This window comes from Siniperca chuatsi, linkage group LG5, assembly GCF_020085105.1.
Source record: "Siniperca chuatsi isolate FFG_IHB_CAS linkage group LG5, ASM2008510v1, whole genome shotgun sequence".
Taxonomy (NCBI): Eukaryota; Metazoa; Chordata; class Actinopteri; order Centrarchiformes; family Sinipercidae; genus Siniperca; species Siniperca chuatsi.
Window position 1 is genome coordinate 8,990,694 of NC_058046.1, and position 13,758 is coordinate 9,004,451.

The following is a 13,758-nucleotide window of genomic DNA, read 5'->3' on the forward strand; positions in this document are numbered from 1 at the left end:
AGGCCTGATGTATCAGTTTAACTGCCAGCAGTTTCTACCATCATGCACGATGTCCACTGCTTTCAGGCCTGTAGCTTTTTATTCATGTTCCTGACAAGACATTGCCTCACTGTTTTCCTTATCTCGGCCTTTTGCTTCATATGTAATCAGTTCATTTGTATGTGAAAGGCAGTCATCACTGCTTTTCAGTAATGATGTACAAATACTAAAGGTATACTGATGTGTTGGTATAGTAAATATGTGGTATAATGCATTATTTTATGCATCAACAAAAACAATTACATTTGTGCTGTTTTATTAATTTACCACTGTAATGAAACATCAAATATTTACTCCAAAATATGACACAGTATTTTGTACTGTCCACTATTAACATTATTCAGTCCAGTTGACCTCTGATCAAAGGGTTAAGCCTTAGCTGATGCTGTCAGGCCTTGCATTTCCATGGAACCTCATTTCTTGCATTTTCCAGTTGCAAATTGGCCATACAGTTTTATATATAATTGATTTTCCAAGTGTGATGCTTCTTTTCTTGCATGTCCTGCATGCTACACCAAATCAAGGCAGTTCATATACAGTGACATGACTCAGTAGGGAGGAACAAACCTGTGTTGTGTTAAAAGTTTTAATGTGAATAGTGATATTAAAGCCTATTTAGATCTCTTCTTGACAGACTTTCCTCACAGGCACAAACAAATGAGCCAATAATTTATCATGAGGACCAAACAGGGCTCAAATGGAAATAATCCAGTGTCCCACTTGAGGACGATAGCACTTCCCATAACCAGTTCATGTGAAATTAGCTCTGTTGAGTTTAACGGACTCATAAATCCATATACTAGTGATACATAAAATGACTGTTAGGTGGGAGCTTGTGGCTTTGTGGTGAGGAACTGCTGAATGTCTCTTTGCAGCTCGGCGTTGCGTCTCTGAGCCTCGTCTCGGCTGCGCTCGGCATCTCTCAGGCAGATCTCCAGAGCGGCCACATGGCGGCGATCTGCCTCCAGAGCAGATCGGAGCTCTGCAACAGTGGCCCTCAGCTCCTTGTTCTCCTGCTGCAGACTGCAAGAGACAGTGAGAGACACAGAGGGTTCAGATATACAGTAAAAGGTCCAAAAAGCAACTCAGTCTATTCTAGAAACAAAGTCCTGTAGTGTCCGTCACTGCAAAAACAAATGAATCCAGTCCAAAAAGATGTCAACAAAGTAATATTATATTATATATAATACAATATAATATTGAGTCCTAAAGAGCTAATTACATTTTCTTTAAAAATACAAAAATCTCCCAGTAGAGTGAGATTACTACACCTGTTTTCAATTTAAATCAGCTTATTTTAAAGGTTTCCTGGAATTATCTGTCATGTTCTTGACTCTCATTTCTACAATATTCCCAAAACAAGAAGTACTGCACTTGGGACAAACGTATTAACTCATTATCTCACACTGCTAGCATTTTTAAAGAAAAAATTAGGCTGAATATGAAACAAAATTAGCTATCAAAACACACATTTTTTTTGCAGTGGAAGACCAAAGGTGCCACATGCCCTCAGGAAAACAATCCTGAATTTCATTTTCCTTTTACCTTTTACCAAAAAGTGTGTACCACATGCAATGGTTGGTGAGGGTCTGTCTGGTGTGTAGCAAGTTAGTTGTGAGGTAGTCACTGTGTCTCCGTGTGATTCCTCAGCTGAACTCACCTGTCTACAAGCTGCTGGCTGTCTTTCTTCTGCTCAGACCTGCTGTTGACCTGCTGAACTGAGCCGCTCACTGCCAGGTTCCCTACACTCTTTTGATGAGACAGCACCCGAGCAGGCCGAGAGTCACTGTCAGGCTTTTCGGAGCCAGCAGTAGAAGAACCTGTGTTGTCACTTCCTCTTTTGGCTGTTAACCTATCCTCTCCCTCCTTGTTACTCATCTGAGACCCCCCGAACAATGAACCTGAACTCCGGAGGTCCAGGATCTTAAAAATGTCCTCTGACAATGTCCCGCTCTTCTCCTCCATGCTTTCCTGGATGTTACTCCACCGGTTGAGGGCGTCGGCCTTGGCTGCCATCCCAGTGAGGGGGCAGTTGAAGGTGGGCAGGGTCTGCGTGCGTTTGCGGGGACTTCCGAGCCAGTCATCTGTGGAAGGTGAGAGAAGCTCCTGAAGTGTGTTTTTGGGGCTGCAGTTTCCTCTGTCTGGACCTGGACTGTCATTGTCCTCCTCCTCTTCTGGAGACTCGGACAGAGATGCATCACCCATCTGAGACAAACCAATAACTGAAGGTTAATTACAGATATACTATATATGTGGTATATATATTAAACTACAATACCATTTATATTACTGGTAAATTATTGACTAAATCATTAATAATCAGTGAGATTTAGGGCATGAATTTCCTTTGGTTTGATGAAGCTATAAAGCCATTATCCTCCATCCATCCATTCATTTGAGACCACTTAACTAGCAAAGTGTTAGTGAGGTACTGCTAGAGAAAATGCATCAGAAACATTTTTCTATTAATCCATCAGTGAGAGGAAAGCTGTGTTTTTCAGAGATGAGACTGAATCAAAATAAGTGCAAAAGCAACAAAACATAATGATGGCATATTCACTAGAATTAGCATTTTATGTAGCACACAGTCACCAAGGTAATATTAATACCTATGCCAGCAGGTACTAATACTACAGTAGCTTCTCTATTTAAAATATCTGCTAGTGGTTTAATCAGCATATAACTGTGTTTTCACCACTTTCTTTTGTACTAGACTCCATGCAAGCATCAAAGGAATAGTTTGACATTTTGGGAAATTATTCGCTTTCTTGCCAAAATATTAATACCACTCTCATATCTGTCCATTAACTATAAAACTACAGTTAGCTTAGCTTAACAAAAAGACTAGAAACAGGGGAAACAGTTAGCCTGGCTCTGTCCAATGGTAGCACAATCTGCCTACCAGCACCTCTAAAGTTCGCTATTAACATATTATATCTTGTTTGTTTAATCTTTACAAAAACTGACTGAATTTGACATTTGACAGGGGTTATGTGCTACTACTACTTGGCCAGGAGCACAAACAAGACATAATGTGTTAATAAGTGAGCTTTAGAGTGGTAGGCAGATTATTTTGTTACCTTTGGACAGACAGCTGTTTCCCCCCTTTTACCATCTTTATGCTAAGCTAACCGGTTGTTGGCTCCAGCTACATATTTACCGCACAGACATGAGAGTGGTATCTATCAGCAAGGAAGTGAATAATCGTATTAAATTTTTGCCACTTCTGTTTTCTAGCTACTGTTAACAACTCTTGACGCTTTTGAAAACTTTGCAACTCTATCACCAAATTTAACAATTGTTTCTGACTGTGGGGGTGTTTTATCCATAGATTTTGTCAACAAACTGACACAGCTGATGGAATTAGCACTGTTTGCTATATAGCCAACTTTCACGTTGGATACATGGCAACTTCTGACTAACAAGAATTTTTTTGGGATATTCTGGTATGTTCTTTTTTCCATTGGCCATTGCCTTGTCCTGTTTTTAGGATATGTCGTGTTACCAGTGTAACACCAGACCATGCCCCAAAAACAGGACATTGACAGAGGCTTGATGTGTGGTCAGCTGCTCGTACCTCTGCAGACTCCCAGCCCACAAAGCTTCGGGGAGTGTTCTTTTGGCTTTCGGCCTTGTTTGTGGGAGGGGAGTGAAGCATGTCTTTGGAGAGAGGAAACAGAGTTGCATGCTGTCTGATCATCACTGTCATCAGTTTCTGGATCTGAGGAGTCGCTGCGAAGAAAAACAAACACAAATGTGAAAAGATTATGATCAAAATGTCTTTAGGTTCTCTTTCTTCAATCTTTTGAAAATTCACTTGAGCTAAATTACTGTCATTTTGTACAGTTCAGATACATAGGCACAGACGTATGTCAGTAGTAGTTTAAAAAAAGAGTAGCAGCGGCATAACTGAGGTAGTAGGTAAAGTTTATGAAATTGAGCACATGGTTTTTGCTACTTCCTCAGCACCACATATTACACGAGTATCTAAATGAGACATGCCTTCCTAACTTGTGACGCATTTCTTGTAAAAGGCTGTTTTATTTCACTAAATATAGTGACTAAAAAAGAGAAGCATGTAGTCATGTCGCAGTATTGCCACATTCCATTGCTTAATAAAGTTCAAACATCATTTGGATTCAGGTTGTTTACCAGATGGTGAGCTACAGTTTTCACAGCCATGACAGAGAAATACATCATATGATTAGCCTGTTTTGGACCAGAATATCAGACACATCCATATATTTTCAAGGTCATAAGAAAACACAGATCTGCACACATGTTCAGGACACATCAGTGACCCGTTCTTACCCTTCATCACAGTGATGGGGTCTTCTATCTGAGGTTTGAGCAGGTTGATCCCCATCACTGTAGCCAAGTTCTCTACATTCATCTTATTCACCTTGGAGTGCAGCTGCACCTCAAACAAAAACCTGCAAAACAAAAAGACATGATCAGCATAGTTAATAGATACATGAATGGAAACTGATCTCAGAACAGCATTTGGCTGATGTTTTTAACCAGAAGGACCACGTCAGATCTGGTAGATGTACAGTAAAGTGTCTTGTTCAGTGACATTGAACAAGCAACAACAAAGGCATTGTGGTTTTTCTCTGGAATTTCCCATGATGCTTTACTTCTACTCACCGGCAGACATAACTGAGAAGGTTGTAGTTGATTCTGGGGAGAAGAGCAATTTGTTTCTCCAACTTTTCCCAACCCTGAGAGGACACATGAGCGAGAGATTAAAGGATGCACACACTCACCTGTCCTTCATGCACACACACACACACACACACACACACACAATGTATGCATTCACTCAGATGTACAGACATACTGTAGTCTCTCTTTTTTTTTTAAATAAGCATACCTCCGTGCTGCTGGAGTCCAGCATGTTGGTGCAGTCCAGGAAATCTTGGTACTGAGTCCAGGGCACCACGGGCTCAGGCAGCTCTCGCAGGTACAGCTTGAGCAGCGACGCCACTGTGTGGACATCTGTGTCACTGCAGGCAATGACACATATCCAATGAACATTCACTTACAGCATAACTGACATTTAAACCTTAAACACAGAACGCAATGTTAGACCAGTGAATATTTTGCCAGTACATGCATTGCACGAGTTTGTATGTATTTTATAAAAATTGGAACCTGCCCACTACATCATAGACATGCAGTTTGCTTGATTACATGCTGTATATGGAAGCCTTTGACATGGCTTAAATGAAAAATGTTTCTGTTATAATTATAACATCTTGCATTTTGTATTAAAATGTCCATGAGCTTAGAGCTTTATCAGCTTTTACATCTGTGTAAATATTTTACTGGATTCATAAAAAACATTTACATGGTGGCATGTAGTATAAACAAGGTCTCATTTATATGTCCTCAAGGATTTTGCTGTCCTTGGCCTCTGGGCCTTTTTTTGTGTATATTTTACTGGTGCAGCAGTCTGGGGTTCAATTTTGTTGTTTGGACTCTGCCAAGAAGACAATTCTTTATTTTGGTTTTGGCCTGAAATTTGACAAAAAGTATCTTTCAGTAGCCAGCTGTTCCTTGACTCTGCTCACACTGGATTACAGACAAACAGGTTAGGTTAAATGGATGTTTTAATTAGTAGTGCTCTGTCAGAGGAGCTTGTGATGTTGAGTAATACAGGCTTCCTCCTGTGTGCCTGCCAGAACAGGATGTGGTATCACCAGAAATCTATCAGCCACTCTGCGTCTCTCATCTCTCCTTGCTTTCTCAGAAAAAAAAAAGCTGATGCTGTTGATTGACTGAGGTAAGGGCATTTTTCTCCTTATATAGCAGTGACCTGCTCAAGCTCATACATTTACCAACCTGGTTTAAAGAGGGCTTCAAATTATTTCATTTCATTTCCTTTTTAACAGTTTTTGATGTTTTTGTGTGACTCTGCTGATGTGATGAATAAACCACTTTATACTCAGTTATTCTTGTGTATTTCAATAACTGGAATAACCCTATATTCATATATGTCACATATATATGCACAATACCACTACTACTACTACTACTACTACTATTCAAACATACTTGTGTGGAATCAGATCAGAATGCTTTGGAATCCGTTCGGGTTAAGGGCTTCCAATAAACAACAGTGTAATATAGTTAGAGTTAGACAATATTGAAATCATGACTAATTTTTAATATTTCATATGGCTCTAGTCTGTACAGAGAGAACCATGAGAGCGTTACCTGGGGAAGGAGGGCCTCTCTCCTGCATCAAAGGCGTCTCTGAACTGTTTGACAGCATTGTCCTGACCTGGGAGGCGGAAGATGCCCTCCTCATTCAGGCCATGTTCTTTGATGAACTCCACACACTTCTGCACCAGGATTGGCACCATGTGGGGCCCAAACCGTTGCTCATATGTTACTGTGTCCATGAGACCCTTTCCAAACACTGCAGAGAGGCAGAGAGGTAAGACATGACATCTTGGACAAGTAATGTCCATATACTGTATAATCAGAAAACATTTTTTCACATTCAAATGAACCTGTCCCTTTTCACCTGGTCTTTGTAGCAGTTGTAGGGTGGTGCCTGTACTTTAAACACGTGATTTGTTGGAGTGAAGATATTTTTATTTACTTTAAAGGAATAGTTCGACATTGTGAGAAATATGCTTGTTCGCTTGCTGAGAGTTACATGAGAGGATTGATACCACTGTATGGTAAATATGTAGCTGCAGCTAGCAGCTGGTTAGCTTACAGTAGCTTAGCACAAAGACTGGAAACAGCAGGATATAGCTAACCTACTCCGCCTACCAGCACCTCTAACATTCACTAATAAAATGTTGTATCTCATTTGTTTAATATATGCAAAAACCTAATTTAAAAACAACATGTTGTGGTTTTACTGGGGGTTATATGCTGGACTTCCTGGCTTCCTTCTTTTTATCTTGAGCCAAGCTAACCAGCTTTATTTTTGGACAGAGCCAGGCTAGTTGTTTCCCTCGGTTTCCAGTCTTTATGCTAAGCTAAGATAACCAGCTGCTTGCTCCAGCTACATATTTAGCGTACAGACATGAGAGAGGTATCGATCTTTTCATCTAACTCTCGGCAAGTGAATAAATGTATTTAAATGTATTTGTCGAAAAGTCTAGTCAAATAGGATAGTTGCAGTGTCATTAATTACCTCACTTTCCATAACAATATAAGGTTTTACTGAACCTCCACTTGTTGGTACTCCAATGACCCTGCGCAGAGTGCGGACCCACTCCTCCATGTCACTCTGGGAGTTTGCCATGAACACATAGGGACATCGCTCTCTATCTCCACTTGAACCTGCAAAATGATGGGTATTGTTGGAAAAATGCAGAAAAATACAGAAAACCATTAGTAGGACAGATATGCCTGTCAGAAAATGTCAAATCTACAAGATTTCTATCAGTTCTTGGTAGTTTCTGACTTTCTACTATGTAAGTGCTGTCTCTTACAGACAGATACTAGAAAGGGCCATGTAACCCAATTTGGAAATAGACCCATAATTTAAAAACACTAGTATACAGGAAATATTAAATGAAGTTTTCAGTTTTCAGTAACTTATGAAGAAGAAAGAATAAGACAAAGATGACACAAGGCAATGAAGGGAGACCCCAAAGGCAGTACCGATGTATCACTGCTACACACAAAGTCGTCTTTAGGTGCTGGAATTAATATGACACACAGAGCGTGAAGTCAGTTTTGCTCCCTTTAAAGGGTCGAATACATGCTTACGTGGTATAATCTCAAAGAGGTATTTCCCAGGGTCATCTGAGTTCAGAGGGAGTTCATTCACTTTACTGAACCGCAGCTGGATGACTCCCTGGAGACCAAAGAGCAGGAGCACAAACAGACAGTAAAAAGCACATTAGTGTAATGTCCAAACCAGAAGTCTGTCATGTCAAGAACTAAACACTACACAACATTTACACTAATGTTTACATTCATTCATAGACCACCATATGCTACCATTAACATTAACTGTTCACTTTCAGAGTTACTAGAGAGTCAACGTAGTCTATGTCTTGTTAATGTAGAAAAGGCCTCTGCAGGTATTTTCCCTGCAGGTGTAGCACAGTTTTTTTTATTGTGGCAAAATTGTATCGCAGGGGCTTTTGCAGATGTACAACATACTTAAAAATGCAAGGAAATGCTCATTGCTGATCTATTATCATTTGGTTTAGGGTCTACTCATGTTCTTCCTTTATACTTTATACTTCCTCTATCTCCCATTCTCCACCCACAGTCCCACTCCTATGTGTCTGTTTTAAAAACTAGGCCAAAAGTGGAGTAATTCCTTATAATTCTGTGGCTTTTTGGGCCTATCCACCAACCAGATGATGTGGGAGGCATGTCCTGCCCTTCTTCAATGTCCCTGAATGCGATTTTGGTCATTTTTTTTACATTTTCATTAATGCTCCTCTCCCTTTCAATGTCACTACCACTCATTTCTAAGCAGGAAGTAAATCGGAAGGAAGGGAGAAAACACATATATGAGGAGAGGTCAACAGAAATGCAAACTTGGCAGCATGAAGTGACCTCAACACATTTTATACCTAAAGAAGTAAAACAACCAAAGAATCAAGGCCAGAGTTTATTTTGTTTGTTTTTGATATTTTACATATTAATATGGTCTACAAATTTGACCACGGTCCCTGCATCGATGGCTATAGCACAGTAAGGGGTTTTACTTCTCCACATGCGTAGCCACCCCTGAAATTCCAGCTAGTAATGACATCATGGGAGTGAAATAGTATTTTTAGGACGTTTGCACACACTTTGCATGACATATAAGGAAAGGATGAGAATCTTGTGGTTGTCCCACATTGACAGATTGACAGCATGATAACATGGACTATAGGGTCTTGGCTGGATGGTTGTTCAATATTAAAGACATCAGCATGTACCAGTGGATTAGAAAACAGACATAAATGTGTAACAAAAAAAACTTTCAATGGCAGGACGCCTCTCTTGTGAGACTTAATTTGTTTTGTTTACAGGAAGTGTGCAAAGTTAGAGTTAGTGTTTGTGGTGTTGACTGGAAATGATAAAGGACACATTTCTTTTTAACCTGTTAATTCATCTGTGAACATACAAGACATTTAATGCAAAAAAATACCAACTTTAGATTACTAAATGTTGTTGTTAGATAATGCTGGTTTGCTTTCATTACGTAACATTGCTGAATATTAAAGAAGTAGAACATCAACATGCAATAGAGACGTAGAAATTAGTCCTATCCTCACATATAAGTAATTGCATGTGTCAAATTCAAAAAGTTATTGTAGCTTTCAATTTTGGAATATGTGGTATTTGTATGAATTGCTTTGGAAATAATGTGCACGTGTTTTATGCCAACAAAGAAGAAAAAATACATCATAATTATATATCAGTAGCATTAGTTAGGGCTAAAATAAACAAATGTCCCAGTGTTTCACCTGGACAGTGGTCTCCTTGTCATCCTTGTGGTAGGTCAGAGTGCTTCCTCTCAGCACAAAGTAACGATGCTGCCAGTTCTTGACTAAAGACCTCTGCTGTTTCTTGAGCCAGCCGGCCTTCAGCGGCCTCTCCATGGACCTGGAGGAGCGTGGTGAGCCCGGACCAGGGCCTCCCTCTCCAGGTATCACACTCTTGGATCGCGCTGCCAAACACCACAAGAAAGCTGGTGGTAAAAGTGTCATGAACAACCGGAGCTGTGGAACATTACCAAAACATCAGCACTGTACGCGACTACAGCAGAGCACTTCCTCTTTTTGATATGAATCTGAATCAGCCTATCAAGAGGCCTGCTAACTGAAGGCTATTTTTGTTCCCCACCTATACAGTTTCAGGCTGAAAGGAAACTACTGGTCTGAGCTGACCAGTTTCCTGTGGAAGGTGCATGAAAGCAGCTGCGATTGTTCTACATAAATAACACAGTGGTAACAATAACCTAGAAAGGTTGGAGATTAATTCGGAGATTAAGTTCTGTGTGGATTTAAACTGAAATGAAACTGACACAGAAATGTCATTCTATTTTGAGTTTTTTTAAGAATGTCACGCTTGACTGATACTTGTCACCCTTGGGTTCTGTGCCTGCGGGAGGCCATGATGTGATGGTTCAATGGAGTGATGAAAGAACAGAGGCAGAGGTTTACGTGGCCCAGAGGAGACAGATGGAGACAGTCTGGGTAACACAGAGGGTGGTAGGACTGCAGAGATAAATGGATTGAGATTGAGCCCAATTGCTCAGTTGTTCTTAAATTCACCGTGTCTTGTTAAGCAAGATGATAGAGAAGAAGCGAAGAAGAAGGGCCTGCGGTAATGGGGTAAACAGGAAGCTGCCACATGATCGCCGGAGGGCTGGCAGCACTTTGAAGGTCTCCACCTTGAAGTTTGAGAGTCTTTGGTCTAATTTTAATGGCAACACCCTGCCTTGATTAGTGGAAAGTTTAAGTGCTGCGATGTCACACCACACCCTCAGCTGACAAACACACAGCTCCTTTAAACTGGCCTCAATTTGTGATGTGCCTACAGTCCCACGGCACCTCAAAGATGCATTCAATGCCCACCATCAAAAGTGCAGCACTGTCACATCAAGATTGATACGGAGGAGAATGATATTCAGTTTCCCACTTTGACTGTGTGGAGGCATTTTTTATAAACTAACTACACCTAAAGACATGTATAATTTCATCAGATTTCATGGTTAAATATGTAAATGTAAAATTCAGTGTACAAGCCTGAATTTCCATCATCATGCACAATCATTCATTAATAATAGGATCAAGATTTGTATGTACTTCCTAATGGATTATGATCGGGCAGCATCTACGCATGACAGAATTAACATTCAAAATAAAAATTTAAACAGTAATGGTTTGACATTTTGAGAAATACACTTATTTGCTTTCTTGCCGAGAGTTAGATGAGAAGATTAATATCACTGTCATGTCTGTATGCTAAATATGAAGCTAGAGCCAAGCAGCCGTTAGCATAAAGACTGGAAGCACGGGGAAGCAACTAGCCTATAGCTCTGTCTAAGGAAACAAAAATCCACCTAACAGCACCTCTAAAGCTCACTAATAAACACTTTGTGTCTTGCTTATTTAATCCATACAAAACTGAATAGTAAAAACAACAAGCTGAGGTTTTACATGCCATTTTTCTGCTGGACTATCTTAAATTGTTTTTGTTTTTTTACTTCTGACAGAGCCAGAATAGCTATTTCCCTCTCTTCCCAATCTTCATACTAAACTAAGCTAACTGGAGCTAGCTGTAGCTTCATATATAATAGACAGACATGAGACGTCTAAAGCTCACTAATTAACATAAGAAATAGTCCAGCACATAACCTCCCATAAAAAACCCACAACTTATCGTATTTACACTTCAGTTTTTGTACGGATGAAACAAACAAGCTATAGCATATTAATTAGTGACCTTTAGAGTTACTAGTAGGCAGATTTTGTTACCTTTGGACAGAGCCAGGCTAGATGTTTCCTCTGTTTCCAGTATTTATGCTAAGCTAATCTAACTGGCTGCTGGATGTAGCTTAATTTTCTGTGTACAGAGTTAAGAATGGTATCAATCTTCTCATCTAACTCTCAACAAGAAAGCAAATAAGAATATTTCCTAAAATGTCAAACTATTCCTTTAACCCTGCACGAAACAGCAGATTTATGGAGTTTACTGCATTAGGAAGAGTCAGTGTCATTTAGTTTGTTATCTATTAATCAACATTCACTCCTGCACACTGACAGGTTTGTGGCTCTCAGGGCTTTATGAAAGGACAGATGCAGTATGACTGTGCACACACGTCATATACACCCACACTCACAGTACGTAGGTACAGTTACATACAGACAGCTACAAAGTCAGAGCTCTGCAGAAACTGAGCTCTTGCAGTTTCCTGCTGAAAGAAAGCCTGCATCACTCCAGTCCCAGCGCATAAAATCTGTTATCTGTCATGGTCCACAAAACATCTCAAGGTTAAAGAATCTTGAGGGGGTCACCAGCTTTCAGGAAGTTGTGCTTTCACACCAAAGCAAGAGCATGTTAGGCTTAATAATAGTGGCTGATATGCAGTCAACATGAAGCAGATAAAATAAATGTGCTACAGGCAGCAACTTCCTTTCACAGTGCTGAACAACCCCACTGATTGTAAAAAATGATTAGAGCTGGAGAAAAAATGATGCACATTGTGAACAATAGCAGGACTGTACTGTAGAGAGTTTATCCAGTCACTGCTTGTGTGCAAACTTCTTTTATCCAAATGTTAACTGTTGTGACATCCTGAGAGGAAACATGGCATGTTATTGCACTGATTCCACCCTATGCAAATGGAGGTAAGCACGGTATTAGTAAGTCTAGACTGCTGAACAGTAATTTTAAATACATGACTGCACATAGCTTTGCACACACATACACATGCACACACAAAGGTTGGTCAATGTTTTGTTGCAACCACTGAGGTGGAGCTTTTGACTGACTTAAGAAAAGCACTTTAAAATTGTAAATGTCAAGCTATGTTTTAATACAGAAACAATTCATTCTATATTAGATGACAGTGATTTGTGTAAAAAAAACAAAAACTCTAAAAACAACTCTGGTTACCATCACCACATAGCAAGCAGCCACCAACAAGCTCAAAAACCCACAGTGAGAAGGTTGTAGATTCAGTCACTAATTATTATCTGATTTGTTTGTATCTATGAGAAAACACCCATTTCCACTTAACCAAAATGATGGTATCTCAATTACACTGTCTATAACATTAAATAATATGCAAACAAAATTATATTTATTTTTATTTAATATATTTATTTATATTATATTATATTTATTTATATTCTTGAAGGAGAAACACAGATTTTAAAAAGTGGATATACATTTTTTACTCTGTACCATCCCTGATTTCATGGAAAATTAGCAATTGTAGCTTATTTTACTGTTAATCAGTTTACATGGCTTAAGATGACAAATCAGCTAAGAGTCCAAAATCCACACTGCTGACAGTGAAGGCAGCACTGCCACCGGCTTACCTATCCGAGCTGTCTCAGCCTTGAAGGTGCTGAAGTCCCAGTTGCGAGGTAGCTTCAGAGACATTGTCCTGCACAGGTCAGTGTTTCATTTCACACATACACCCCACTCAAGCACATACACACACACACAAATTGATACACACTCAAACACACACACACTGGAGATATCGCAGATCACACTTCCTACTTCCTGTGTTGATCTTTCTTCTTCTTTTCAGCCCTTCAAAACACGTCCTCTCATGTTGCCTTTACTTCCATGTTCATACTTGTTCTCATAGAATAGAGTGCTGTATAAATGGCTTCCAGGCTGAATCATTAAAAGGTGCTGGGCTCCAGGGTTTCATGTAGTGGGGCGTTTTCAAATGACTAATGTTCACTGCTCTCGGATGTCTTAAAGGAAATGGTTTTCACCTCTTTGTTTGACTCCTTCAGTGAGCATGTCACTTGACAGCTCAGGCTGCCATGAGTCTAATATGACTGCAGCAGAGAGTATTTACAAAGGTGTATCTTAAGGTCAAAGCTTGAGGTATCTACTGCCCCTTGAATACAGCGATTGCAATGTTTCCCCATCCTTAAAGAAACAAACCACTATTATAAAATTGGCAGTTAGGTGTAAGGAAATCAACTTAATAGCTATTTCAAAATGGGGAAGAAGACCAAGAGGGAAGAAACCAGGTCACACACAGCACACAAC

The 13,758-nt window shown here is 39.8% G+C and overlaps 1 protein-coding gene across 3 annotated transcripts; it reads right to left on the reverse strand.

Moving 5' to 3' along the window:
- Positions 1-278: 278 nt before the first annotated feature.
- On the reverse strand, positions 279-13,512 carry arhgap25 (Rho GTPase activating protein 25). 3 transcript variants are annotated; one of them, XM_044196598.1, is made up of 11 exons: positions 13,065-13,512; positions 9,480-9,703; positions 7,777-7,864; positions 7,231-7,344; positions 6,259-6,463; positions 4,913-5,045; positions 4,687-4,760; positions 4,351-4,472; positions 3,617-3,771; positions 1,700-2,244; positions 279-1,062 (listed from the first exon to the last, which is right to left on the reverse strand). In XM_044196598.1, exons 1-11 carry the CDS (start codon positions 13,126-13,128, stop codon positions 861-863), a joined length of 1,926 nt encoding a protein of 641 aa, XP_044052533.1. In that variant the 5' UTR covers positions 13,129-13,512; the 3' UTR covers positions 279-860. The 3 variants fall into 3 exon arrangements, with proteins under 3 accessions (XP_044052533.1, XP_044052535.1, XP_044052534.1); XM_044196600.1 differs by having other exon boundaries at positions 9,480-9,734; positions 13,065-13,511; XM_044196599.1 differs by having other exon boundaries at positions 9,480-9,682; positions 13,065-13,510.
- Positions 13,513-13,758: the final 246 nt, after the last annotated feature.